Source organism: Ursus arctos, unplaced genomic scaffold (genome assembly GCF_023065955.2).
Source record: "Ursus arctos isolate Adak ecotype North America unplaced genomic scaffold, UrsArc2.0 scaffold_10, whole genome shotgun sequence".
Classification (NCBI taxonomy): domain Eukaryota; kingdom Metazoa; phylum Chordata; class Mammalia; order Carnivora; family Ursidae; genus Ursus; species Ursus arctos.
The window spans coordinates 53,950,600-53,978,195 of record NW_026622764.1 but is presented as its reverse complement, the minus strand read 5'-3'; the positions used below and the strand labels follow the sequence as shown (position 1 = coordinate 53,978,195).

The 27,596-nt window shown below is 36.3% G+C and overlaps 1 protein-coding gene across 13 annotated transcripts in view; it reads left to right on the top strand.

Moving 5' to 3' along the window:
• ZC3H13 (zinc finger CCCH-type containing 13) overlaps nt 1-27,596 on the top strand; it is a 104,109-nt gene that overhangs the window by 31,697 nt on the left and 44,816 nt on the right. For all 13 annotated transcript variants that reach the window (XM_048215593.2, XM_048215590.2, XM_048215586.2 and 10 more), the window contains 3 exons: nt 3,104-3,243; nt 3,850-4,010; nt 9,527-9,724. In XM_048215593.2, coding sequence (XP_048071550.1) covers nt 3,104-3,243; nt 3,850-4,010; nt 9,527-9,724 — 499 coding nt within the window. The remainder of the gene's footprint in view (nt 1-3,103; nt 3,244-3,849; nt 4,011-9,526; nt 9,725-27,596) is intronic.

Here is a 27,596-nt window from a genome sequence, read left to right as displayed (position 1 = left end):
AGTGTTACCACTGGAGTAAGGATGGCAGTGGGAGGAGTGTAAGGGAATTTCACATTTTACCTTGTGTACTTAAGAAAGAAGACTATTTATTTATATTTTATTTATTCATTTGAGAGACAGAGAGAGCACAAGCAGGGGAAGAGGGAGAGGGAAGCAGACTGCCTGCTGAGCTGGGAGCCTGACATGGGGCTCGATCCCAGGACCTGGAGTTCATGACCTGAGCCAAAGGCAGACGCCTTAACATCTGAGCCATCCAAGAGCCATAAGACTTAAGACTTTTAATAGTGAGAATGTGTATGTTAAAGACAAAAGGAAATATTTAAATAAATAAAGTCTTTAATCCATATACATATACTTTTTATATATCTGTGATTATTTGCATAAAATGGATTATTGGAAGTAAAATTGCTATATTAAAGGATATGAATATTCTTAAGGCTTTTACCCATGTTGCCAAATTACTTTCCAAGATAGATGTGCTAGTTTACATTGTTACCTTCAGAGAACATACCTTTGCTAATACCTAATATTATAATTAGAAAAAATAACTCTTTAATACATGAAAAAGCTGTATTTATCAGTCATTTGCATTTTTTTCTTTTTGTGAATTGCCTGTTTGTGTCCTTGCTCATTCTCCTTTGAATCAGTATGAACTCTATATATAGAATGTTGGGGCGCCTGGGTGGCTCAGTCGGTTTAAGCGTCTGCCTTCAGCTCAGGTCATGATCCCAGGGTCCTGGGATCCAGCGCCACATTGGACTCCCTGCTCCGTGGGGGGATCTGCTTCTCCCTCTCCCTCTGCCTGCTGCTCTCCCTGCTTGTGCTCGCTCGCTCTCTAATACATAAATGAAATCTTTAAAAAAAAAAAAGAATGTCAACCTTATGTATTGTATGTATTTTTCTATTATATATGTTCTTAAAAATATCTGCCTTATAAAATATGCCATTCTGATTATATTTAATACTTTTCTAATGACTTAGACTGATCATCTATATGAGTCAGTTTTTATTAGGCAATTTTAATGATAACCTCAAGCTATAAGGTATGAAAGACATCTTCTAAATTTATTAAATGGTTTCAGACTTACTTCTGTTTTGAGTTCCATTTTATGTTTGTACCTTCTCATTTTTCTTTTTTTATCAGGAGACTATCAGTTGCATCATGCCTATTTTGTAACTCATCTCTTATAGGCGAGGAAAACTTCCTTTTGTTTATGATAGATAGCCATACAATAAGAATAAGTAGTGTCTGAGTGAGGACTTGAAAGCTTTTCCTCTAAGCAAAATATAATAGTTATAATGCATTGATTTTAACTGTTCAAGACTTACCCCCTTGTGGTTTAGTTGGGGACTGAAGGACTGAAACCCAGCTTCTCATTTTTTACGTGTGTTCTGTATTGGTAATATTTCCAGGTAGCACTTTTTAGAGGGGCGCAAGACATTATTGATAATACTTTAAAAATGCTGTAAATCATTCTTTGCAATTAATTCTTCCCTTTGTTTTATACATATTTAGTATTTAGTTACGGAATTTTTATCTGTTAATAATTTAAGAATATCATCAAACTGAATCTTTGAATCCTATTATTCACTGATATAAGGTATCAGAATACATAATAATACTGAAGATAGCCATTATTTATTTAATTAAATCCTCTGGCACCTGGATGGCTCAGTTGATTAAGTGTCTGCCTTCGGCTCAGGTTATGATCTTAGGGTCCTAGGATAGAGCCCACTGTCAGGCTCCCTTCTCAGCAGGGATTCTGCTTCTCCCTCTCCTTCTGCCCCTCCCTCCTGCTGTGTGCTCTCAAATAAATAAAATCTTTAAAAAAAATACAATATATCTAATCATTTTATCTAGTAAGAGCTTTATGTCCTTAAATATTTAGTGATTGCTTTCTGACTGAAAAATGTGATTTAGTCTATCTTACATATTTGCGGAAAAATTGTCATCATCTTCTGATATTAAATGAGTAATCAATTTAGTTACACAGTTAAAGGCTATATAGCTATCCTCTCAGTTCCCAAGCATATAAATGGATAGTTGGCATTATAATGTGTTTGGTCTGTCTGTGCACGACAGTGATGTTCATTTTCTTGTGCTTTAAACAGTCAAGTAGGACTACCTATCTTTGTTGTTTTTTAGTTCTTCATTTTCTTTCTTTCCCCCGGGGTAAGGAATGGTGATCTTCAGTGCTTAAAGTATGATTTGAGAAGGCACTTCAGTTCCTAAGCAGTCAAACCAGCATTGTCATGTGTTAGGATAGGAGTCACTGAAATTCCTTCCTCTGGGCGTCTTGGCATTATAGCAACTGAGGGTGAGAGGTTGGGTGGCAGTGCCAGTAGCCACTGAAAACTTCTGCTTATTGCGGTGAAATAGCTCTGCACACCACTCTTTCTTTCTTCCTTTTTTTTTTTTTTCCTTTAACCAGCCATCACATTTTTTTCATTGGAAAAGGTAAATGGAAATAAAGGCATGGTATCAGATCCGTTGAGGAGCTGGGCAGTTCTGATCTAAGGAACTAGTACAAACCACTTACGATGGAAATGCTACAGCTCCTTCAGACATTAGCTCATGTACACATTAGTATTAAAATTACCAAACTTTAGTTTTAGATACAAATCAGTGTGTCACTGATAAAAAAAAAGAATATGGAAGCAATGTAGGACACCTCATGTAACCTTCATTTCATACTAATGAATCCTTAAGAAAGTTAAGGAAATAATGAAATCACATCGTATTGAGGATGAAGTAGTGAAGGTTTTGGTATCTTTAATATTTATAATTTACATGTGAGTTTTTAATTGTATCTTTTAAAAATCCCATCTCCTAACCAAAATCCCAACCCCCAGGCAACTCAAAACCACTTTCAGAAAACCCTAGAATCTTAAAAATGTTTGGCTTTTCATTAAGAAATCAACCATATTGATTTTAATCTTTTATAGAAACAGAATATATTTCTTTTATCTTTGAGAAGTGTGTTATTCTAATGAAAGAATCTACCATTTTAATTTGTATAAAAAATTAGTGGAAAAAAATTCTCTAATTTTTGGTATAGGTAATTGATAGTTTCTGACAAGTAATGTAATTTTTATTTTAAAGATTCTGACAATGGAGATATTAATTATGATTATGTTCATGAGTTGTCATTGGAAATGAAGCGTCAGAAGATACAGAGGGAATTAATGAAGCTAGAACAAGAAAACATGGACAAGAGGGAAGAAATTATTATTAAAAAGGAGGTATGGTATTTACTGAAATACATGTTAATAATTAGCATCAGTGTGGCTATTGATCAGAGACTTCATTAGCTGCTTGCTCTATCTTAAATTGTATTAGGATATTGATAACATTGATTAAATTATTGTATATCAACTACATATATGTCAGTCATTTAATCTTCACATTACTCTTGGATAAATATGAAATGTTTTTGCTTTTGGACAGGTGAAAAACTGAGGTTGTGTTGCGTAGAGTCACCAGCTAATGTTAAATAGGATTTGAATCTAGTATGTCTTCTTTTTTAGGCCTAAGCTATTTCTAGAATACTTGTTTATTTTCTAAAGAGTGGACATATAACTTTTTGAATATAATTTGTGATTTTTCTGAGGAAATTTTGAAGTTTTATAGTTTTAATCTGCTTAATTGATAGTAGTGTTATGTTAGGGTGGTTAATTATATTGGTTAAAAGCATGTGTTTAGGAGTCAGATTAATACATGATATCTGTAATAGAGCTTAGTATTTCATCTGAGGTTTGGTATGTTTTAGAAACACCTACCTTGTTGTCTGATTATAACAGCCATGATTGAAGGAGTTTCTGAATTGACTTACTGAATTCTTTTAAAAGGTTTCACCAGAAGTGATTAGATCAAAATTATCTCCATCACCTTCTCTAAGAAAATCAAGCAAATCTCCAAAGCGAAAATCAAGCCCTAAGTCCTCATCTTCAGCAAGCAAGAAAGACAGGAAGACAGCTGCAGTATCCTCACCCTTATTGGACCAGCAGAGGTCAGTAGGATGGTAAATAATGCCAGGATGAAATAGTTTTTTCTGAACTGATACTCAAAAGAATTAGTAGATTACAGAAGGGTACTTATAATACGTTCACTATTTAACATAAATTTTTCTTCTAAAAAAAGGCATAAAAAGTTTCAATTTAAAAGAAAACTATACAGAACAATAAAACAGGTATCTGTGTCCCACCTACATATACTTCAGAGCTTTTTATTTTTTTAGGAATAGAACATAATACATATATATCCTGTCCTTCCTTCTTGAATTTGTTGTTTTTGATACTTGCGCATGTGTGTTTATACTTTCATATGTATTATTTGTATCTATTTAATCTTAATACTTTATTAAAGCTTTGCTTCTGCAACTTTCTTTTTTACTTAACATTTTTTATATTTACATTGATGTATGTAGCCTTTTTTTCATTTGGGTACTTATATTTACTTTTCTGTTGAACATTCAAGTTATTTTCAGTTTTTTGTTATTACAAGTTATACACAGTGAACGTTCTTGTCTCCCTGTGCATGTGGTTATGAGATTAGATTCTTTATAGCCTATACATAGCAGTACGAAATATTAGAATTATTCCAGTAGCCAGTTGAGGAAATAAAAATAGAAATGGGAAAATATGATTACACTGAGGGACTAAGAATAAGACCAGAAGACACTTTCCCACTTAATGTCACTCTGTACAATTTAAATTTTGTTTTAATTAAAGCACATATACTAATTTTCTTCAAGAAAAAACGTAAACTAACCTCTTCCCAACATGTGACCAGTTGGCAAACTCTGTCTGAACCCATAAGGAAACTTATATCTGTCTTCTTCCTTTTAGTTTCTAGAGGCTTTAACCCTGTTTCAGACTCCAAGTATCTTCTACCTAGATTATTATATCCTACTAAGTGTATTTATTTTATCCAATGTCCATTCCCCTACACACATAAACATTTATTCAGCAACCCCAACCCATTCATTTTACAGATGTGAGAGAAATCTTGAGAGAACAATTCCAATTAATTTACTAGGCCATTGAAAAACTCAATGGATTTCCATTCTGTTGAATAGAATTCAGGTTCTACTTTTTTAAAGATTTTATTTATTAATAAGAGAGAGTGAGCGTGCATGTGCATGCATGTATGAGTGGGGGGAGGAGCAGAGGGAGAGAGATAAGGAGACTCCCCACTGAGCAGGGAGCCGGATTCAGGGCTCAATCCATGAGAGGCTCAGTCCCAGGACCCTGAAATCATAACCTGAGCTGAAGTCAGAGGCTTAACTGACAGAGCCACCCTGGTGCCCTAAAATTTAGATTCTTTAAATTATATTTATACCTTGATCTTTTCAGTCTTGTTAATACTTTTGTCCAGTTGTCCTCCTACCCTCTTCCACCTTTAGTTCTTCAGTGTCTAGCTCAAATTCTGTCTTTCCATTAAGTTTTTCCATTTCTCTTTATTGAGCATAATTTCTATTCCTTTTGTATATCAGATTTTATTTATACCTCCCGCTTAATATTAATTACTGTTTGCATTATATTTTATCTGTGGCATACATTTATTAGAACTCTATTAAATTTAAGTTCCTTGAAGATTGGGATCTTGATGGTTCATTGTTTTTTCTCCCCACTGCACCTACTTTGCATAGAGCTTTGCATTGTTATAAGACATTCTGTAAAGTTAACTTGATCCTCTCCTTTGCTCCTGGGATTGAGTAAAGGTTGCAAAGAAATATGGAAGAAGTGAACTATAGAGGATGCAGTCCACTCCATTTATTCTTGTTCTTTATCCTCTTGGCTGAACAATTAAATAACTATCCCTCAGTTCCATCCATTTCCAGGAAAAACAAAAAAACAATAACAAAAAACCAGCATACCAGAAATATCCTTCTTTTGTTTTCTTATCCTTCCTATTTATAAAATCTTTGAAATTTAATGTCTTTGTAGAAAGTTTTGTTAACTGTTTAGATGAAGGGTTAGTTTCATCTTGTTCTTTTTCATATAGTCTTTTACTGCTTTAATAGTAACTCATTTATTCTCTTAGTATTTAGCAGGAATAATTACTCACCTTAATTTAACTACTATATTTCTTGTATTCTAAGATGTTACTGACTTCAAGATGCACCATTAATTTAATAATTAAAGTGGAAGGGCCTGGAAAACAGTACATTAGAGGCACAAAGAAAACATTGAATTGAGTATAGCATTTCTTTGGCCCTGCAGTTTACATTGTGTAGTGTGTGTCAGATCATCAACTCCTGGTTTCATTGCTGAATCTACTGTAAGCTGTTTGAAGGCATATTAAACAAAAAGTAAGGATTAGAATTTCAGTTAAAATTCAGTAGGGTGTTGTAGCAATGCCAGTAAGTCACCTGAGGTGACAATCAGGTCAGTAGACTCCTTGGTCTTACATTGTTATCTTATTGAGTAGGCAGCGTAATTACAGACACATTGAAACTCCTACTTCTCCCTGAAAGCTGGCAGTTTTCTTTGATGTTCATTGTGAGATCTATCCTGGTAGCAAGCTTTAGGCTAATATGTGAGATACAGTGTGGCTTAGATACATCACCAAATGTATTATCTGTTCTGTCCATCTACATTGCTTCTTAGTTTTTATTAAGTAAATTTTTCTTTATAGCTCTTTGTACAAAGATGTACAAAGTAGGTCAAAAGCTGTTCAAAGGAAGTACTTTGAGGAGAGAGAAGGAAAGGATCTAAAAATGGTAGAAGTAGATAATTGAGCTCGGTGTCACAAATAGGAAGTAGACTCTGTGCCACCAAAGAATGATCAGTTGACTTAAAAAAATATTGAAAGATCTTGATGACTTCAGAATGTGCAAAACGAGTTTTGACCTCTGTAGTTGGAAGGTACTTTAAAACCCTATATTGTAACATAATTGTGATTTCCAACTACATATATATTTGAAGATAATGTGAAGATATTCTGTACCTCAGTGAGCATATTGGTGTAATCCTGGTTGTTGTAATAGCTTAATCCCAAAATGTAAGTTTAACTCTACAGAAGTTTATTTCTCACTGAAGTAAAATCAAAATGGGTGTTTCTGATTGGTACGTTGCTCTGTTATACACAGAGATTCAGTAACAGGCTCCTTGTGACATGGCTCCACTTGGGTTTTGGGGGCACCAGAAAATGGAATGTGCAAAGAAAAAAATTAATTGGAGTATTGCTCTTATTTGGATGAACAGTTTACAATTGCCTGGAGTATGAGAGTCTTTTCTTAGTTAGGCCTGGAACTGGTGTATATGACCTCTACTCACGTTTTGTGGCCAGAACTTGGTCACTTGGCCATACCTGATTTTAAAAAAGTCTGGACATTATGGTTCAACAGTGTGCCAAAGACAAAATTTAGTAAATACCTAACTAGTCTCTGTCATAGAAAGTAATGTGAAAGTACAGTTTGTATCAAGAATTCCTCTGTTATTTTATCTTTAAAATAATTTTTTGATAGATAGTAACTGTTTTTGTCTTTTAAGTGGAAAATATTCAGAAATGTAGGCATTTGTCACTTATCTGTTAGATACATTAAAAGTTTGTGTTATCTCATAAATATGTAATGAGAGATGTGGCTAGTATGGTTCGTAGCAGAAGACAAAGGTGAAAAATAGGTTTGATTATATTTTAGTAAATTTCTGACTTGCAACGTAGCTAATCCTATCTATGATAATAAGAAATAGGGATAAGGACTAAGAGAGTTAAATTTTCTGAATGCCCACTGGTCCGTTGATTTTTTTTATCTTTTTTAAATTTTACCAGCAGTTTTGAGGAAGGTGCTGTCCATTACCTTTTCATAGCTAAGGAATCATGGGATTAGAGACCTCAAGGTTATAGGACGTAAGTTCTAGGATATAGACTTAGGTCATCATTTATAAAAACTAATAGTGAAATGAGTAGCTGGTGAACCAGATATAGGAAAAGAGAGAGCTGCTTCAAAACTCAGCACCAGACTAAACAGTGTTGGAGAAAACAACAGATTTAAATAATAAATTCATAATTTTAGTACAATTTGAGAGACTAATTGTTTTGACATGAGACCAGTTGACAGAAAAATTAAAGCAATCTGTGAACAAAAATATTTTGGGAGAAAAACAATTTTTAAGAAACTGAAAAGAGCAGAATAATGAGATTGCCAAATTTGGAACAAGTAGAATGAGTGCTTAGTGAATTTGAAGACATATTTGGGACACTGGAAAGCAAAAGGAGAGATGGAAATAATAGAAAAATAAGACATGGTGGAGAGATCAGTAGATGCAGTAACTATAATAAAGCTAACCAGAGAGACTTCGGCCATTTGGAGAATTGATGAAAAAAATTTTTTTAAAAATTGAACTGAAAGGCTTAAGGTTTTGGATTGAAATGGCTTACTGAGTTCTAGAGAAGGTTTAAAAAAAAAAAAAATCTAGATATATCTTGGTGTGCATTGTTTAATTTCCAAGGAAGAATGTCTTACAATCATCCCAGCTGAAAAACTGGGTAACATGCATGGGGGAAAAGAAATGGACTCTCTTTGTATTTTTCATCTGCAACACTAAATGTTATAAAATATTATAACAACATTTGTAGAGCTCTGAGGGAAAAAGATAGTAACACCAAGATGCTGTATCAGTCAAGTGACTGTGCAGATATGAGGTAAAGACAGACAATTTTGGATATATAAGAGATCAAAGTTATACCATTTGGATAAAATTATTTAAAGTGTCAAATTAAAGAGGATACTCTACACCCAGTAATCACTTCTAGGTAGATTAAATGTGAAAGGTAAAATTCCCAATTTTGGAGGGTGTTTTTGTAATCTTAGTATTGAGAAAGATTTCTTAAACAAGACTCAAAGATTTACATGAATGTTTACTAGCAGTGTTTAGGATTTCATTTTTAGATGATGTAATTTTGCATTCTTTATCATAAAAATGGAGGCCACCTAAAAAATTTACCAATCTGAAACTGTTTAAAGAAGTTATGGAGCGTATCTCTTCGATGAAATATTATACAGTGTATAAAAATAATTATCTACATGTGTTTTTTTTTTGTCATAGAAAAGATACCCATGCTGTGTTTAGTACATAGACTTTTATAAAACATAATAGTATTGGGGGAGGGAGAAGAGACATAGAAAAACTGGGGGCATATATCCAAGTTGTTAACAAGGGTTATCCTTGGGTAGTGGAATTATACATGATTTTTATTTTCTTCATCTACTTTTCTATATAAGCTTAAACAAATTCAGTTCATGCAATTGTCTTGTTATTCTTTTTCTGAAAGAATCTCTTCCTACTCCACTGCTATTTTTCTCAGAAACCTACCCTTTAAAATTATATGTGACAAGTGAAATTAATTATTTGCTCATTTGTGTCTGTTTTTTCCTGGATATTGATTACTAATTAATAAAATAGCAAAAGGTGAGGAATGCTACCATTTTTTAAATGTGCTTTGTTAAAATGGAAAAAATACCCATTTGACCTTCCAAAAGTATTTGGACCTCTAATGATAGCTTTGTATTACCTTCAGGAATTCAAAAGGCAACCAGAGTAAAAAGAAAGGACCTCGAACTCCTAGTCCTCCCCCTCCTATACAGGAAGATATTGTTCTGGGGAAAAAATATAAAGAGAAGTACAAAGTAAAAGACAGAATAGAAGAAAAACCAAGAGATGGAAAAGACAGAGGACGAGATTTTGAAAGACAAAGGGAAAAAAGAGACAAGCCAAGGTAAGTAGGATTGTATGTTTTTAACCTTTTGTAGAATCTAAAATACTCACTTTTCAGAAGCTTTTTTAGACATTACTGTAGTAGATTTTTTAGTATTTTAAAACTCTGTGTATGTGTATTTAGTAATTCCCGTGTTGAGTTAGGGATGATTCAGTAAACATTACCTTAAACATCATAAAATAATGAAATTTTTTATCTTAATTGTTTTTAAGTGTACAGTTTAGTAATGTTAAGTATATTCATATTGTCATGAAACAGATCTCCAGAACTTTTTCATCTTGCATATCTGAAATACATCTGAATATCCCCAGCCTCTACTAACCACCATTCTACTTTCTATGAATTTGACTACTTTTAGATACCTCAAATAAATAGAACCATTTTGTTTTTTTGTGACTGGTTTATTTCACTTTGGATAATGTCTTCAGGATTCATCCATGTTGTAGCATGTGACAGGATTGACTTGTTTTTTAAAGCTGAATGATATTCCACTGTCTCTGTATCCATTCCCCTGTTGGACATATGGGTTACTTCCACTTCTTGGCTATTACGAATAGTGCTGTGATAAGCATAGATGTGTAAATATCTCTTCAAGACTCTTCTTTTGATACTTTTGGATGTATACTCAGAAGTGGAATTGCTGGATCATATGATAGTTTTGTTTTTAAGTTTTGAGGAAATTTCTTACTGTTTTCCATACCAGTTGCCTCGTTTTACAATCCCACCAACAGTCTACAAGGGTTTCAATTTCTGCACATCCTCACCAACACTTGTTACTTTGGTTTTTTTTGGACAGTAGTCATCCTAATTGGTGTGACGTGATATCTCATTATGGTTTTGATTTGGTGTTTCACTGATGATTGGTGATGTTGAGCATCTTTTCATATGTTTGTTGGCCATTTGTATATTATCTTTGGAAAAATGTCTATTTAATTCTCTACCCAACTTTTAATTGAATTACTTGATTTTGTTCCTGAGTTTTAGGAATCTGTTATATATTCTGGATATCATCCCCAAATCCGATACCTGATTTGTATTTTCTCCCTTTTCATAGGTTGCCTTTTCATTTACTCTGTTGATAATGTCCTTGATGCACAAAAGGTTTTCGGTTTGTTGTGATACCATTTGTCTTATCTTTGTTATTGTTGCCTGTACTTTTGGTGTCATTTCCAAAATATCATTGCCATCTCCAGTGTTATAAAGATTTTCCCCTGTGCTTTTTTTGTGTGGGAATTTTACAGTTTTAGATCTTACACTTAGATTTTTAATCCCTGTGCAGTTAGTTTTTGTACATGGTGTAAGATAAGGGTCCAACTTCATTTTTTTGCCTGTAGATAACCAGTTTTCCCAGCACTGTTTTAGAAAAGACTGTCTTTTCCCCATTGAGTGTGGTCTTGGCACCCTTGTTGAAGATCATATGGCCAGTTGTGCAAGCATTTATTTCTGGACCCTCTATAGTACTCCACTGGTCTGTTTGTCTTTATGCCAGTACCACACTGTTTTGATTACTTAGCTTTCTAATACATTTTGAAATGAGGAAGTGTGAGTTCTCTCACTTCATTCTTCTATATGAAAATTAGTTTGGCTTATTTACATGTCCCTTGGAATTCTGTATCAATTTTTGAATGAATTTTTGTATTTCTGCAAAAAATGCCATGGGATTTCAATCGCAATTGTGTCAAATCTGTAGGTCACTTTTAATGGTACGGACATCTTAACAGTATTAAGTCTTCTAATCCATGAGCGTGGAATGTCTTTCCACTTATTTGTGTTTTCTTTAATTTCTTCCAGTGATGTTTTGTAGTTTTCAGTGTACAAGTTTTTGAACTCCTTGGTTAGGTTTATTCCTAAGTGTTATGTTCTTTTTTTATGCCACTGTAACTGGAATTGTTTTCATAATTTCTTTTTCAGGTTGTTCATTGTTCGCATATAGAAACAACTAATTTTTGTGTGTTGATTTTGTGTCCTGCAATTTGGCTGAATTTATTCTGATAGCCCCCGTGCACACATGCATGCATGTGACCTGCAGAGTTTTCTGTATATAAGATCCTGCCATCTTTGAATGGAGATAGTTTTACTTCTTCCTTTGCAATTTGAATGCTTTTCATTTCTTTTTCTTGCCTGTTTGCTCTGGCTAGAGCTTTAATACCATGTTGAAGAGAAGAGATGAAAGCAGGCATCCTCACATTGTTCCTGATCTTAGAAGTTTTCAGTCTTTCACCATGGAGTATGATGTTTGCTGTGGACTTTTCATAAGTTGCTCTGTTATGTTGAGATAGCGTCTTTCTATTCTTAGTTTATTGAGTGTTTTTACCGTGAAAAAGTGTTAAATTTTGTCAAATGTTTTTCTGCATTCATTGAGATGATCATGTGACTTTCTTAATTCTTGAACCATTCTTGCATTCCAGGAATTAATCCCACTTTGTCATGGTGTGTAATCCTTTTAATGTGTTGTTCAATTTGATCTGCTTGTACTTTGTTGAGAATTTTTACATTAGTGTTCATCAGGAATATTTGTCTAGTTTTCTTGCAGTGTTTTTGTCTGGCTTTGGTATCAGGGCCTCATAGGATAAACTCGGAAGTATTCTCTCCTCCTTAGTATTTTTGGAAGAATTCCAGAGGATTAGTGTTAATTCCTTTAAATGTTTGATAGAATTCATCAGTGAAACCATGTGATCCTAAGGTTTTCTTTTTTGGGAAATTTTAGATTACTAATTTAATCTCCTTACTCATTATTGGTCTGTTCAGATTTACTGTTTCTTAAATGAGTCAGTCTAGGTAGGTTGTGTGCCTAGGAATTTATCCATTATTTCTAGGTTATTCAGTTTGTTGATATACAGTTTTTCATAGTATTCTCTTATAATCCTTTTTATTTCTGTGGTATCAGTTGTATTGACCCCACTTTCCTGATTTTAGTTATTTGAATCTTCTTTTTTTTTTTCATCTAGCTAAGGATTTGTCTCTTTTGTTGATCTTTTCAAAAATCCAACTTAGTTTGGCTGATTATTTCTGTTGGTTTTCTGTTCTCTGTTTTGATCTCTGCTCTAATCTTTATTATTTCCTTCTACTAGCTTTGGATTTTGTTTGTTCTTTTTGCTGTTTTTTGAGGTGTCAAATTAGGTTGTTGATTTGAGATCTTTCTTATTTTTAATGTACACATTTATAACTATAAAATTATTTTTAGCACTGCTTTCGCTGCATCTCATAAGTTTTGTATGTTTTCATTTTCATTTGTTTCGAGGTATTTTCTAATTTTCCTTGTGACGTCTTCTTTGACTCATTAAGAGTGTGTTGTTTAATTTCCATATATTTGAGGATTAAATGGCATAATGCTGAGGAGGGAGTTAAGATGGCGGAGGAGTAGGGGACCCCTTTTTCAGCCGGTCCCCTGAGTCGAGCTGGATAGGTACCAGACCAGCCTAAATAACCACGGAATCAGCCTGAGACGCAGGATGATGCATCTGGATCTCTACAAATGAACATCTCCAGCGCTGAGTATTGAGGTACGAAGAGGGGAGCTGTAAACCGTGCACGGATATCGGAAGATAAACGGAAGGGGGAGGGAGCCGCCGCGTTTGGGCGCCGGGAAGCGGCAGCCACCTGCACGGGGGAGCGGGGGACACACAGAGGGCACCCGCGAGAGAGCGGACTGAGACCGGTGAGCCGTGAACGCGCGCGCGCCACCAGGCATCTCCCGGAACACCGGAATCCCGGTGTGCTCACGGGATCCAGACTGAGACCGGGAACTCCCGGAGCGCGCGCGGGGCGGCTGGCGGCTGGCGGCTGGCGGGCCACCTGCACGGGGGAGCGGGCGGACTCGCGGTCGGCACCCGAGAAACAGCAAACTGAGACCCTGAACCGGGTGCGCGCGCCACCAGGCTTCTCACGAAACTCCGGAATCGAGGTGTGCTCACCGGGCATAGACTGAGACCGGGAGACCTGGGAGCGCGCGGGGCGGCATTAGAAACACAAAGGACAGAGACGCGCGGGCCGGTGGCTGGCGGCATTAGAAACACAAAGGACAGAGACTGGGCGGCCGGTGGCTGGCGGCATTAGAAACACAAAGGACAGAGACGCGCCGGCCCTGGAAGTGAGGGCAGGGTCGCCGAGTTGGTGCGCACATCCCGGGACGCCGCAGGGTTGAGCAGCACCAACAGTAACAGAGTTAAAGTGGCCGGAACATCAGTGGAGAACGGGCCGCAATCCCTCTGTTCTGCGACAATGCAGCCTCTGCTGCTCTGACCCTCAGAAGAGGCATAGCCGGCCGCCAGGGAAAGCCGCCAGAGAACAAAAGCCTGGAAATATCGGCTCAGAGAGTGCCCATCCCCATCCTCCCTCGCAGGGGACACGGAGACTCTAACCAAACAGGGTTGCCTGAGTATCGGCGCGGCAGGCCCCTCCCCCAGAACACAGAAGGCAGGCTGAAAAATCAAGAAGCCCACAACCGGAGGCGCCTGGGTGGCGCCGTCATTGAGCGCCTGTCTTCGGCTTAGGGCGTGATCCCGGCGTTCCGGAAAGGAGTCCCTCATCGGGCTCCTCCGCTGGGAGCCTGCTTCTTCCTCTCTCACTCCCCTGCTTCTGTTTCGTTCTTGCTGACTGTCTGTCTCCCTCTCTCAGATAAGTAAATAAATAAAATCTTTAAAGAAGAAGCCCACATCTCTAAGATCCCTATAAAACAAGAGGCACGGCCTGGGACCCAGTCAATAATTTTGGGCTCTGGAAACCCCGCAACCTCTCTTCATCAGAATGACAAGAAGGAGAAGCCCCCCCCAGCAAAGAAAAGACAGTGAGTCAGGGGCCTCTGCCACAGAAGTAACGGATATGGATGTAACCAAATTATCAGAAATGGAATTCAGAGTAACAATGGTCAAGATAATGAGTAGACTTGAAAAAAGTATTCAGGAAAATATTACTGAGAATATACAATCCCTAAGGGCGGAAATGAGAGCGAATTTGACAGAAATTAAAAATTCTATGAGCCAAATGCAGGCAAAACTAGAGGCTCTGACGGCCAGGGTCACGGAAGCGGAGGAAAGGGTTAGTGAATTGGAGGATGGGTTAATAGAGGAAAAAATAAAATTAGAAGATGGTCTTAAAAAAATCCACGCCCACGAATGTTGGCTACGGGAGATTACTGACTCAACGAAACGATCCAATGTTAGAATCATCGGCATCCCTGAGGGGGTGGAGAAAAACAGAGGTCTAGAAGAGATATTTGAACAAATTGTAGCTGAAAACTTCCCTAATCTAGCAAGGGAAACAAAAATTCGTGTCCAAGAGGCAGAGAGGACCCCTCCCAAGCTCAACCATGACAGACCTACACCACGTCACGTCATAGTGCAATTCGCAAATATGAGATCCAAAGAAACAGTATTGAAAGCGGCCAGGGCAAAGAAATTTCTCACGTACCAAGGCAAAGGCATCAGAATTACATCAGACCTGTCTACACAGACCTGGAATGAGAGAAAGGGTTGGGGGAGCATTTTTAAAGCTCTTTCAGAGAAAAACATGCAGCCAAGGATCCTTTATCCAGCAAGGCTGTCATTCAGAATTGATGGAGAAATAAAGACATTTCAGAATCGACAGTCACTAGCCAATTTCGTAACCACGAAACCAGCCCTACAGGAGGTATTACGGGGGGTTCTATAAAAGTAAAAAGGCCCCAAGAGTGATACAAAACAGAAAGTCACAGCCAATACAAACAAAGACTTTACTGACAACATGGCAGAATTAAAAGCATATCTCTCAGTACTCAGCCTGAACATTAATGGTTTGAATTCTGGTTTCAAACGCCACAGGGTTGCAGATTGGATAAAAAGAAATGACCCATCCATTTGCTGTCTTCAAGAGACTCATTTCGAACCCAAAGATGCATTCAGACTGAGAGTAAGGGGATGGAGTACCATCTTTCACGCAAATGGACCTCAAAAGAAAGCTGGGGTAGCAATTCTCATATCAGATAAATTGGATTTTAAACTACAGACTATAGTTAGAGATGCAGAAGGGCACTATATTATTCTTAAAGGAAGTATTCAACAAGTGGATATGACAATTATAAATATATATGCCCCCAACAGGGGAGCAGCAAGATACACAAGCCAACTCTTAACCAGAATAAAGAGACATATAGATAAAAATACATTAATAGTAGGGGACCTCAACACTCCACTCTCAGAAATAGACAGAACACCCTGGCAAAAACTAAGCAAAGAATCAAAGGCTTTGAATGCCACACTCGACGAGTTGGACCTCTTAGATATATATAGAACACTACACCCCAGAACCAAAGAATACTCATTCTATTCTAATGCCCATGGAACATTTTCAAGAATAGACCATGTTCTGGGACACAAAACAGGTCTCAGCCGATACCAAAAGATTGAAATTATCCCCTGCATATTCTCAGACCACAACGCTCTGAAATTGGAACTCAACCACAAGGAAAAATTTGGAAGAAACTCAAACACTTGGAGACTAAGAACCATCCTGCTCAGGAATGACTCGATAAACCAGGAAATCAAAAATCAAATTAAACAATTTATGGAGACCAATGAGAATGAAAATACAACAGTCCAAAACCTATGGGATACTGCAAAGGCAGTCCTAAGGGGGAAATACATAGCCATCCAAGCCTCACTCAAAAGAATAGAAAAATCTAAAATGCAGTTTTTATATTCTCACCTCAAGAAGCTGGAACAGCAACAGAGGGACAGGCCTAATCCACGCACGAGGAAGCAGTTGACCAAAATTAGAGCTGAAATCAATCAAGCAGAAACCAGAAGTACAGTAGAGCAGATCAACAGGACTAGAAGCTGGTTCTTGGAGAGAATCAATAAAATTGACAGACCACTGGCAAGACTTATCCAAAAGAAAAGAGAAAGGACCCAGATTATTAAAATTATGAATGAAAAAGGAGAGGTCACGACGAACACCACTGAAATTGGAAGGATTATTAGAAATTTTTATCAACAGCTATATGCCAATAAACTAAGCAATCTGGAAGAGATGGAATCCTTCCTGGAAACCTATAAACTACCAAGATTGAAAAAGGAAGAAATTGGTTTCTTAAACAGGCCAATTAATTATGAAGAAATTGAGTCAGTGATAAACAACCTTCCAAATAACAAAACTCCAGGCCCGGACGGTTTTCCTGGGGAATTCTACCAAACATTCAAAGAAGAAATAATACCTATTCTCCTAAAGCTATTTCAAAAAATAGAAACAGAAGGAAAGCTACCAAACTCATTCTATGAGGCCAATATTACCTTGATCCCCAAACCAGGCAAAGACCCCCTCAAAAAGGAGAATTACAGACCGATTTCCCTAATGAATATGGACGCCAAAATCCTCAACAAGATACTTGCTAATAGAATCCAACAGTTCATTAAAAGGATTATCCACCACGATCAAGTGGGATTCATACCTGGGATGCAAGCGTGGTTCAATATTCGCAAATCAATCAGCGTGATACATCATATCAACAAGAAAAGACTCAAGAACCATATGATCCTCTCAATCGATGCCGAAAAAGCATTTGACAAAATACAGCATCCTTTCCTGATTAAAACCCTTCAGAGTGTAGGAATAGAAGGTACATTTCTCAATCTCATAAAAGCCATCTATGAAAAGCCTACTGCAAATATTATTCTCAATGGGGAAAAGCTGGAAGCCTTTCCCTTAAGATCAGGAACACGACAAGGATGCCCACTCTCGCCACTATTATTCAACATAGTACTAGAAGTCCTTGCAACAGCAATCAGACAACAAAAAGGGATCAAAGGTATTCAAATCGGCAAAGAAGAAGTCAAAATGTCTCTCTTCGCAGACGACATGATACTCTATATGGAAAACCCAAAAGAAGCCACTCCCAAACTATTAGAAGTTATAGAGCAATTCAGTAACGTGGCGGGATACAAAATCAATGCTCAGAAATCAGTTGCATTTCTGTACACGAATAACGAGAACGAAGAAAGAGAAATCAGGGAATCCATCCCATTTACAATAGCACCAAAAACCATACGTTACCTTGGAATTAACTTAACCAGAGACGTAAAGGACCTTTATTCTAGAAACTATAAATCACTCTTAAAAGACATTGAGGAAGACATAAAAAGATGGAAAGATATTCCATGCTCATGGATCGGAAGAATTAACATAGTTAAAATGTCCATGCTACCCAGAGCAATCTACACTTTCAATGCTATCCCGATCAAAATACCGAGAACGTTTTTCAAAGAACTGGAACAAATAGTCCTTAAATTTGTATGGAACCAGAAAAGACCCCGAATCTCCAAGGAACTGTTGAAAAGGAAAAACAAAGCTGGGGGTATCACAATGCCGGACTTCGAGCTGTACTACAAAGCTGTGATCACAAAGACAGCATGGTACTGGCACAAAAACAGACACATAGACCAATGGAACAGAATAGAGAGCCCAGAAATGGACCCTCAGCTCTTTGGGCAACTAATATTTGATAAAGCAGGAAAAAACATCTGGTGGGAAAAAGACAGTCTCTTCAATAAATGGTGCTGGGAAAATTGGACAGCTACATGCAAAAGAATGAAACTTGACCACTATCTCACACCATACACAAAAATAAACTCCAAATGGATGAAAGACCTCGATGTGAGACAGGAATCCATCAAAATTCTAGAGGAGAACATAGGCAGCAACCTCTACGACATCAGCCAAAGCAACCTTTTTCATGACACATCCCCAAAGGCAAGAGAAACAAAAGATAAAATGAATTTATGGGACTTCATCAAGATTAAAAGTTTCTGCACATCCAAGGAAACAGTCAGAAAAACTAAGAGGCAGCCCACGGAATGGGAGAATATATTTGCAAATGACACTACAGATAAAGGACTGGTATCCAAAATCTACAAAGAACTTCTCAAACTCAATACACGAGAAACAAATAAACAAATCAAAAAATGGGCAGAAGATATGAACAGACACTTTTCCAATGAAGACATACAAATGGCTAACAGACACATGAAAAAATGTTCAAAATCATTAGCCATCAAGGAAATTCAAATCAAAACCACACTGAGATACCACCTTACGCCAGTTAGAATGGCAAAAATAGACAAGGCAAGAAACAACAATTGTTGGAGAGGATGTGGAGAAAGGGGATCCCTCCTACATTGTTGGTGGGAATGCAAGTTGGTACAGCCACTCTGGAAAACCGTGTGGAGGTCCCTTAAAAAGTTAAAAATTGAGCTACCCTATGATCCAGCCATTGCGCTACTGGGTGTTTACCCCAAAGATACAGACGTAGTGAAGAGAAGGGCCATATGCACCCCAATGTTCATAGCAGCAATGTCCACAATAGCTAAATCGTGGAAGGAGCCGAGATGCCCTGCAACAGATGACTGGATTAAGAAGTTGTGGTCCATATATACAATGGAATATTACTCAGCAATCAGAAAGAATGAGTTCTCAACATTTGCTACAACATGGACGGCACTGGAGGAGATAATGCTTAGTGAAATAAGTCAAGCAGAGAAAGACAACTATCATATGATTTCTCTCATCTATGGAACATAAGAACTAGAATGATCAGTAGGGGAAGAAAGGGATAAAGGAAGGGGGGGTAATCAGAAGGGGGAATGAAACATGAAAGACTATGGACTATGAGAAACAAACTGAGGGCTACAGAGGGGAGGGGGGTGGGGGAATGGGATAGACCGGTGATGGGTAGTAAGGAGGGCACATATTGCATGGTGCACTGGGTGTTATACACAACTAATGAATCATCGAGCCTTACATCGAAAACCGGGGATGTACTGTATGGTGACTAACATAATATAATAAAAAATCATTATTAATTAAAAAAAAACAAAAAAAAAAAAAAAAAAAAAACAAAAAAAAAAAAAAAAAAAAAAAAAAAATAAATGGCATAATGCTTAAAAAATAAAGTACTCAAGTATATTCTTTATTTTCCTACTTTAATAATAAATTCGCAGTATAATAATATTTAAAAATGTCTTTCTGTTTGCATGTTTTTCACTTGAGCAAATTGATTTCTGTTTTTCTCCATTGTGATCAGAAAAGATACTTTGTATGATTTCAGTCTTCTTGAATTTGTTAAGACTTGTTTCATGGCCTGAAACGTGGTCTGTCCTGGAGAATATTCCGTGTGCACTTGAGAAGGATGCATATTCTACTACAGTTGGGTGGATTGTTCTTTATATGTCTGTCAGATCCAGTTGATCTGTAGTGTTGTTCATATCCTCTGTTTCCTTATTGTTTTTCTGTCAGCTAATCAACATTAACTTGTTGGTATAAATGGAATTATATAAAAGAGCCAGCCATTGAAAGAGCTGAGACCCTTCTGAAAATCTTTTCCTTTTAAAATTAATAGTGTTTCAAAATTTAGAGTTAAGTCACTGCATTAACTAATTTAGATTCTATGTATTTTAATAAATTCTTTGTCATAGCCAATTTTTCCTCTGTTCTAACAATAGTACTTATTAAGATCTATTTTCAAAACTGAGAAATTATAAATTCTTGATTTTTAAAATTCATTTATTTAGTGCTACTTAAGAGCAAAATTTTTTTAAAAAAATTAACTTGAAGGTAATATTTTTGTGGTTCATAAGATTTATGAAATGCTTACAGATTTAATAGGAATGCTTTTTCCCTATTCATTTTTTAAAATTAGTTTTCAGATTTATCCTTTAATGAAATTAGTATTTCCTCAAGAAAAAATGTAAAGAAAATGTATAGAGGTCTCTCAGTCTTTTCTTGTGGAGTTACAGTGTATTGGAAAAGGCACAAGCCTTGAAGTTATACAAATAGGAACTTGTATCTTGGCTCTGCCAATTACATGATGTAAGACCCTGAATACGTTCTTTGTTTTCTCTGAACCTCTATTTCTTCAACTATAAAATATGCATGATACTGCCTCACAGGGTTGAGGTGAGGATTAAATGAGATAATGCTTTAAAAACTAAGCAAGTACTTAATAAATATACTCTGTCTTCCTACTTTAATGATAAATTACAGTGTAGTGATATTTAAAAAAGTGTCTTTCCATTTGCAGGTTTTCACTTAAACTACATAGGTAATAGAATGTAGCCATAAAGATGTTCTTTTATTTCTGATACTTATGCAGTATCAGATTTAGAATCAGCTGTTAGTAATAAGGTCTCAATGTGGGGGGCTTAAGTACATAAAGCAATAGTTTCCAGACTTTGCTGCACCTTGGAATATGCCTGGGAATCTTCAAAAGGTATTAATACCTGATTTCAGTCCCCAGGTATTCTTATTTAATTAATATGAGGAGCAGCCTTGGTGTCCATAGTTTTAAAAGCTCATTGGGTGATTCTAATGTTCATCAAAGTTTAAAAAAACATAAATTGGGGTTTATTCTCTCATATAAAGAAGCTCGGAGGGAGACAGTCCAGGACCTATACACTGTTCATTCCACAGTCATTGGTGATCCAAGTACTGTCTATCTGCCTTGTGCATGCTTCCTTTTTCTTTTCTTTTGTTTTATTTTTAAAGATTTTATATTTTTGTTTGAGAGAGGAAAGTGAGGGGACCTGGGGATAGTGCATGTGCACAAGCAGAGGGACCAGCAGAGGGAGAGGGAGAAGCAGATTCCCCACTGAGCCGAGAGCCAGACACAGATCCCAGGATCCTTGGATCATGACCTGAGCCAAAGACAGACGCTTAACCGACTGAGCCACCCAGGCGCCCCATGCTTCCTTTTTAAGGGTTATCCCATGGTTTAATATGAAGACTGATGACTTAAGACATTCCATCCATATTCCAGGCAGCAGAAAAATTATGAAGAGAAGAAAGCCTTAATTTTCCTGGAAGTCCCAAGCACTATTTCCTGTTAGGTCTATTGGCTAGAAGTTAGTCACATGGCTACATCTAGCTATGAGCGTGTCTTAGAAATGTAATCCTTTAAAAAAAGAAAGAAAGAAAGAAAGAAAGAAAGAAAGAAAGAAAGAAAGAAAGAAAGAAAGAAGAAAGAAAGAAAAAGGAGGAAAGAAAGAAATGTAATCCTTTAGCTGAGCAGGTAACTGACCCAAATAAAACTGGTTTTACTAAAAAGCAAGGAGAGAATGGGTATGGGATAGCTCATGGCAGTCTCTTCTATACTCACAAGATACCATTTCTGTTCATGTTATTAAGTAATAACATGTTATTAGATTGAAAGAAGTGTTACCTGCCACTTTATCTGGAAAGCCTTGTGAACTGGTATTTGTAATATTATTGAGGTTAATTACTTACCTAGTAAGCAGTTAACATAGCTTTATAATTAAAAGTTCAACAAAACCCAGTCTTCGTCTGAAAAATAGATTCTGATGATAAGCTTAGTCCTTTCTTTGTCTTGGTAAGAGATCTTTTCTTACTTAGATGAATCATTTTTTTTCTCTCCCCCTCTGGTGACTTGACTTAGAAGAACCAGGATGATTCTGTGAACCGTTGCTAGGACCTAGCAACATTGTGCCTTATTGGAGCAATAACGGAATGGTTAAGTGGAGCACCCACAATTCTCAAACATATTTTCCTAAAATATATTCTGTATTTTATTCAATCTAGTAGGTATGTTTTTGAAAATGACATGTAAATCAGATATAAATTATGTTAAATGTTCTTACTGATTTACATTTTAAGGAGTCTTTACTCTTTAATGATTCTTGGTATTTTCAATTTGTTATTTTAACCCAGAAATTTCTGAGAGGTGATTTTTAACATATGTCTGTGGATACTTCACCATTAAAATAGTTACATGTTTTGTATTAGGAAGAACTGGGTATTGTTTAGGTTGATTTCTTCATTTTGCAGTGTTTCTTCCTAGCTGCCTCCACCAGGAACAACATTGGTATGCCTAGGACTTACCTGTTACTTAGTATATAGAAAAATCTGACCTTGGTTTATTTTGTTTCTCTAACAAATTGAAGCAGCAGAACTAAGAGTACTGGAGAATGCATGGGTAACTGACTGGAGTTCTAAAGCCATATTTGACATGGTTGAAAAGGGACATTTTGATTTAGGAGGAGTTAATTTGATTTCCAGGGTTTTTTTTTTTTTTTTTTTTTAAAGATTTTATTTATTTATTTGACAGAGATAGAGACAGCCAGCGAGAAAGGGAACACAAGCAGGGGGAGTGGGAGAGGAAGAAGCAGGCTCCCAGCGGAGGGGCCTGATGTGGGGCTCGATCCCAGAACGCCGGGATCACGCCCTGAGCCGAAGGCAGATGCTTAACCGCTGTGCCACCCAGGCGCCCCCCCCCTTTTTTTTTTTTGAGGTGGATCTCTTATTTTAATATATCCCCATTACTTTGAAGGAGAACTTAATAATTCTAAAACCAAATACTGTATTAAGAATCATCGTGATGCTTTCAGATTGGTGGGGTATGTAATTAAAGGCTAAATTCATTTTGGAGAAAATTGCCCTTTAAAATTAATTTAGATGTTATAGTGGGCTTGTATTCAGAATATTTTGGTTATTAGGATGTTATGTGCTAAGGTAAAAATATGCGAATTCATTTTATTCAGTTATTGGGTATAGGGTAAGCATTGTTCTAAAAGCTGGTGATACAGCAGTGAACAAAAATGTTCTCGGAAGCTTTGTTACTGTAGGTAGAAGTAATATAGTAATCACGTGTATGGAAAACAGTTTTTCTCTGAATATGGATTTTCTTTCTTTTTTTTTTTCCCAAGTAAAACTTACAAGGCCTATTGGATGTAGGGGATTACTTACATTTCTTAAGGATTGTTCCCTATTTAGTTATACAAGAGGATGCATACGTGTAGGACAGATGATGCAACAAAACCAAACGATCCTATGGCTTAAGTCCCTCTCCCTGTCTTTTGTGTCTCAATTTCATAACTTTCTAGATCAGGGGCTCCTAACCTGAGATTTATTGGTAGATTTCAGGGGATCTGCAAATTTCTTGATTTGTGGGTAAAATATTGCCTGTGTGTGTTTTGGTGAGAGGGAAGGTACCCATTTCCTCCCAGAAACAATCATGATATTCTCCCTCTATTTGTCACTGATCCGTCATTGAGAATTTGAGTACCTCCGCCCACACCTTCATTGGCCACATCAACTTTGTGAAGAATATACTCTCAGAATATTTGTTAATTTAATAGCACTAAGTTCTGTCATGTTTTGAAGTGAAACAGTGTCTTCCCACTTGGCTGGTAGACTTTACTGAGCTATGATTTATTTATGCAACATTGATCAAAACCTGAATACCACTTGTTTATCCAAGAAAAAAAAAAGCCTTATGGGTTTTATCACTCTACTTTTAGAAAATGTAGCAATTTCCCATTACATTTTTGTAAAGTAAACTTTTCATGACTCGTTCTGTACAGAAAATAGTAAAATCTTGATTACCCGGAACTCAGCTAAATCATTTTTATTCTGTAATTTGTTTTAGAAAAGGTGCAAGTCACAGGAAAATTAAGTTCAAATTAGGTATTTAGTCAGAAAATCACTTGTGAAGGGAATGTTTTGTGGCAGTGTTCCTAACCTGTTACATCTAGATAATCCTGAAGTGGAATTTGTGGTGGTATTTCATTGGACCTGTAATAATCTTCTTCATTAGTAAAAATCCATATTCTGTATGCTTTGTTGAATTAGGAAAGTGAACCAAGTTACTAGTGTACTGTAAGAACAAAGGCTTAAACAAACACAAACTTTCTGGATAGTAGTTAACCAGAGGAGTTAGCTAGCAATTGTGTATAGCTCATTCTGCTGGACATTTGGTAAATATGGTTTTATTGATGGATGGTAGTATGTTTTAATCAAAATGCTAGTATGCAGAATTTTGTGGTTAAATGAGAAGATAATATTGAGAGCATAGCTAATCACTTAAAAAAAAACACTTCATTATAATTACCTGAATATAGAAATCTACTTACTTCTTAATAGTACAAATGCCTGCATGATGAGTCTTACCCAGCTTTGAAAGACAGATGTGATCATTCAAAATTTGTTGGCTTTGACTTCAATTTAGGAGAATGAGCAAATCACCATCAGTGTGACAGTCTTATTTCTTTTCAATTATTGCACACATTTATCAAAATAATTAAATCAGAATGTTTCAGACCTTTGATGAAGAATATTATTTATTGGATTTATTCAGTATTTACCATTCATGTACATGTATCATGGTCTGGATTGGCAAATCTCACCCTGTGGCAATGAGCCACAGGACAAGGAAGAATTCATTTGTGCACCAAGCATTTTCTATAGACTGAGTTATGGTTTCTTAAGTAAATGTGTACTGATGTTGCTGGACTGTATATAGAGGATGGATAAATGTTACATTAACATTATTATTTTGGAACATTTCATACACATAGAAATACAATAGTATAATGATCCTTTTATATCCATCTTTTTCATGTATACCGCTATACACCTCCCCTCCTCCAGTATTACTTTGAAGCAAATCCCAGACATCTTAATATTTCACCCATATGTATTTTAGAATATATCTCCAGGAGAGAAATACATTTAAAAATACACAATCACCACACCCAATATCACACCTAAAAGGAAAAAAGGAGAATAGTATAACTTTAAAATATAAATTTTAAAAGTATTGATGATTTTAATATGTTTTATAGCATTTTCCTAATTAATGGGTATTAACACAAATAATATAATGAAGGATATAAAATGGGACCTTTGTGTTCAGGTTGGTAATTGCTTATCTGAAGCATTAATCTTTTTTTCTGCATTTAATCAAGCCCTGTGTGTAGACCTAAAAAGTGTTTTCGATTTAGGCTAGGGATATAAAATTAAGGCACATAAAGAAATATGTAACATAGCTGAATATATTCTGTAATATGCTAAATTTATGGTAGACTTGTGTTAAAGATGAGTTTGTTTTATTTATTTACTTTTTTTTAAGTAAGCTCTATGCTCAACGTGGGCCTTGAACTCATGACCCTGAGATCAAGATTCCCATGCTATACTGACTGAGCCATCCAGTTGCACCAAAAATGAAAGAGTTTTATAAATATCAAAAAAACTAAGTCACATTGGGGGAAAATAAGCAATTTCACGATTAGTCCAATTGATCAAATCTTGGGCTGTCTTTCATGGATGTGATATTGGGAAAATTTGTTGAGCTCACTAGAGGACTTCCTGTTTTGCAGCCAAATCTGGAATGGTATTTATGTCCCTAAAAATTGTACTTTTACCTTTTGTCCAACACGCTTGGTGAAATTAGAGACTTGAGAGGGAAGTGTTCTCAAATAGTTTCAGACAGGTTTTTCAGCATCAGGAGGTGGTTGGGAAGTTTGGTCCTGTTCCAATAATTGCTACTATCAGAAGTGTATACCATAGTAAATGGAGGCTGGAAATTCAATCCAGTAAAAATGTGGGGCTGCCTTTTATGTAGTGAGATTAATGAAAGACCCCAAATTTGCACAAGCAAAATCCATCCCAGTCTGGCTGTGGTTTGATGCCATCTGGTGGTAATTGTTTCACTAACAGTTAAATGACCTAAAACTGGATAGGATTTTCAGAACAGTGGCAAGGATTTCAAGAATCTCCCTTATTTGGTTACCCATTTTGTTGGCCTGAACTGAGGAGATGTTATGTCTAGGAAATCATTCCAGAGCCTTGAGAACTGTTTGTTACCTCCCTCCTTCCGCAGACTGGATTTCTGCTGTTTCTTGGTATGGTCCTCTATGTGTCATCACCTCCCCCCCACCCCATCCCATCCCAGGAGAAAGTAATAGCTTTAACTTGCTCCACCAGGTAGAGGATGGGAGCCAGTTGTCTTAATTCATGTTACACTGGTGTGTGTTGTTTCTGCGTTTCATTTCATTTGGAATACTGACTCTCTCACTGCTAAAGCTTAAAAACAATCTTCTCATGTGTGCCAGGGATACCATGTACTTGTGTCTTCTGATTTTCAGTTACAATGGTGGGTACAGTTTTTAGCTCACTAAGTCACGTGATTGAGCAACTCTGTGTAACCAGATTCTGAAAAATTCTATCTATCGTAAATCTAGATTAAAATAATAGTTACAGATGTGTTGATTTAAGGCTTATCTTAATCTAATAGTTACGGATGTGTTGATTTAAGGCTTATCTTAATAGTCTTTGTTCTTAAATTGAGGTTTTTGAAATTCATTTCTGTGTAAATGCAAAAATAAAATTGAGTCAGAATCATTAGTACTTGGATTAGATTTACTTGTATTATGTAGAATTGATTAGTTTGCTTGAATCAAATTTGTTTTACAAGTACCATTATATATTTATGAGGAGACATCTTTCAAAAAATTTCTACAGACAAAAGTATTCTCCTGTTTTGGTAGATTGTTCACTTAGAAATCATTCCCCTTCCAGGGAATATTTATTACTTGCTTCAAAGGGACAGCAAACTCTAGGTTTAAAAGAAATCATCACACAGAAGCATTTTCTTTCTCCATCTTACATACTTATTTAGACAGGTAAGATATTGCTAGATTAATTTTTTTTATTGTATTCTTGACACAACATTAATTTAGCTTCAGGGGTACAACCTAGTGATTCAGCTTCTTTATACATTATGCTGTGCTCACAAGTGTAGCTACCATCTGTCACCACACAACGCTGTTACAGTACCATTGACTATATTCCCTATGCTGTGCCTTTTATCCCTGTGACTTTTTCATTCCATAACTGGAAGCCTTTATCTCCCACTCACCTTCACCCATTTTAACCATCTCCCCCTCCATCCCCTCTGACAATCATCAGTTTGTTCTCTATATTTATGGGTTTGTTTCTGCTTTTTGGTTGTTTATTCATTTTTGGTTTGTTTTTGTTTTTTTAGATTCTGCATATAAGTGAAATTGTGTGGTATTCATCTTTTTTTCAGTCTAATTTTGCTTAGCATATTACC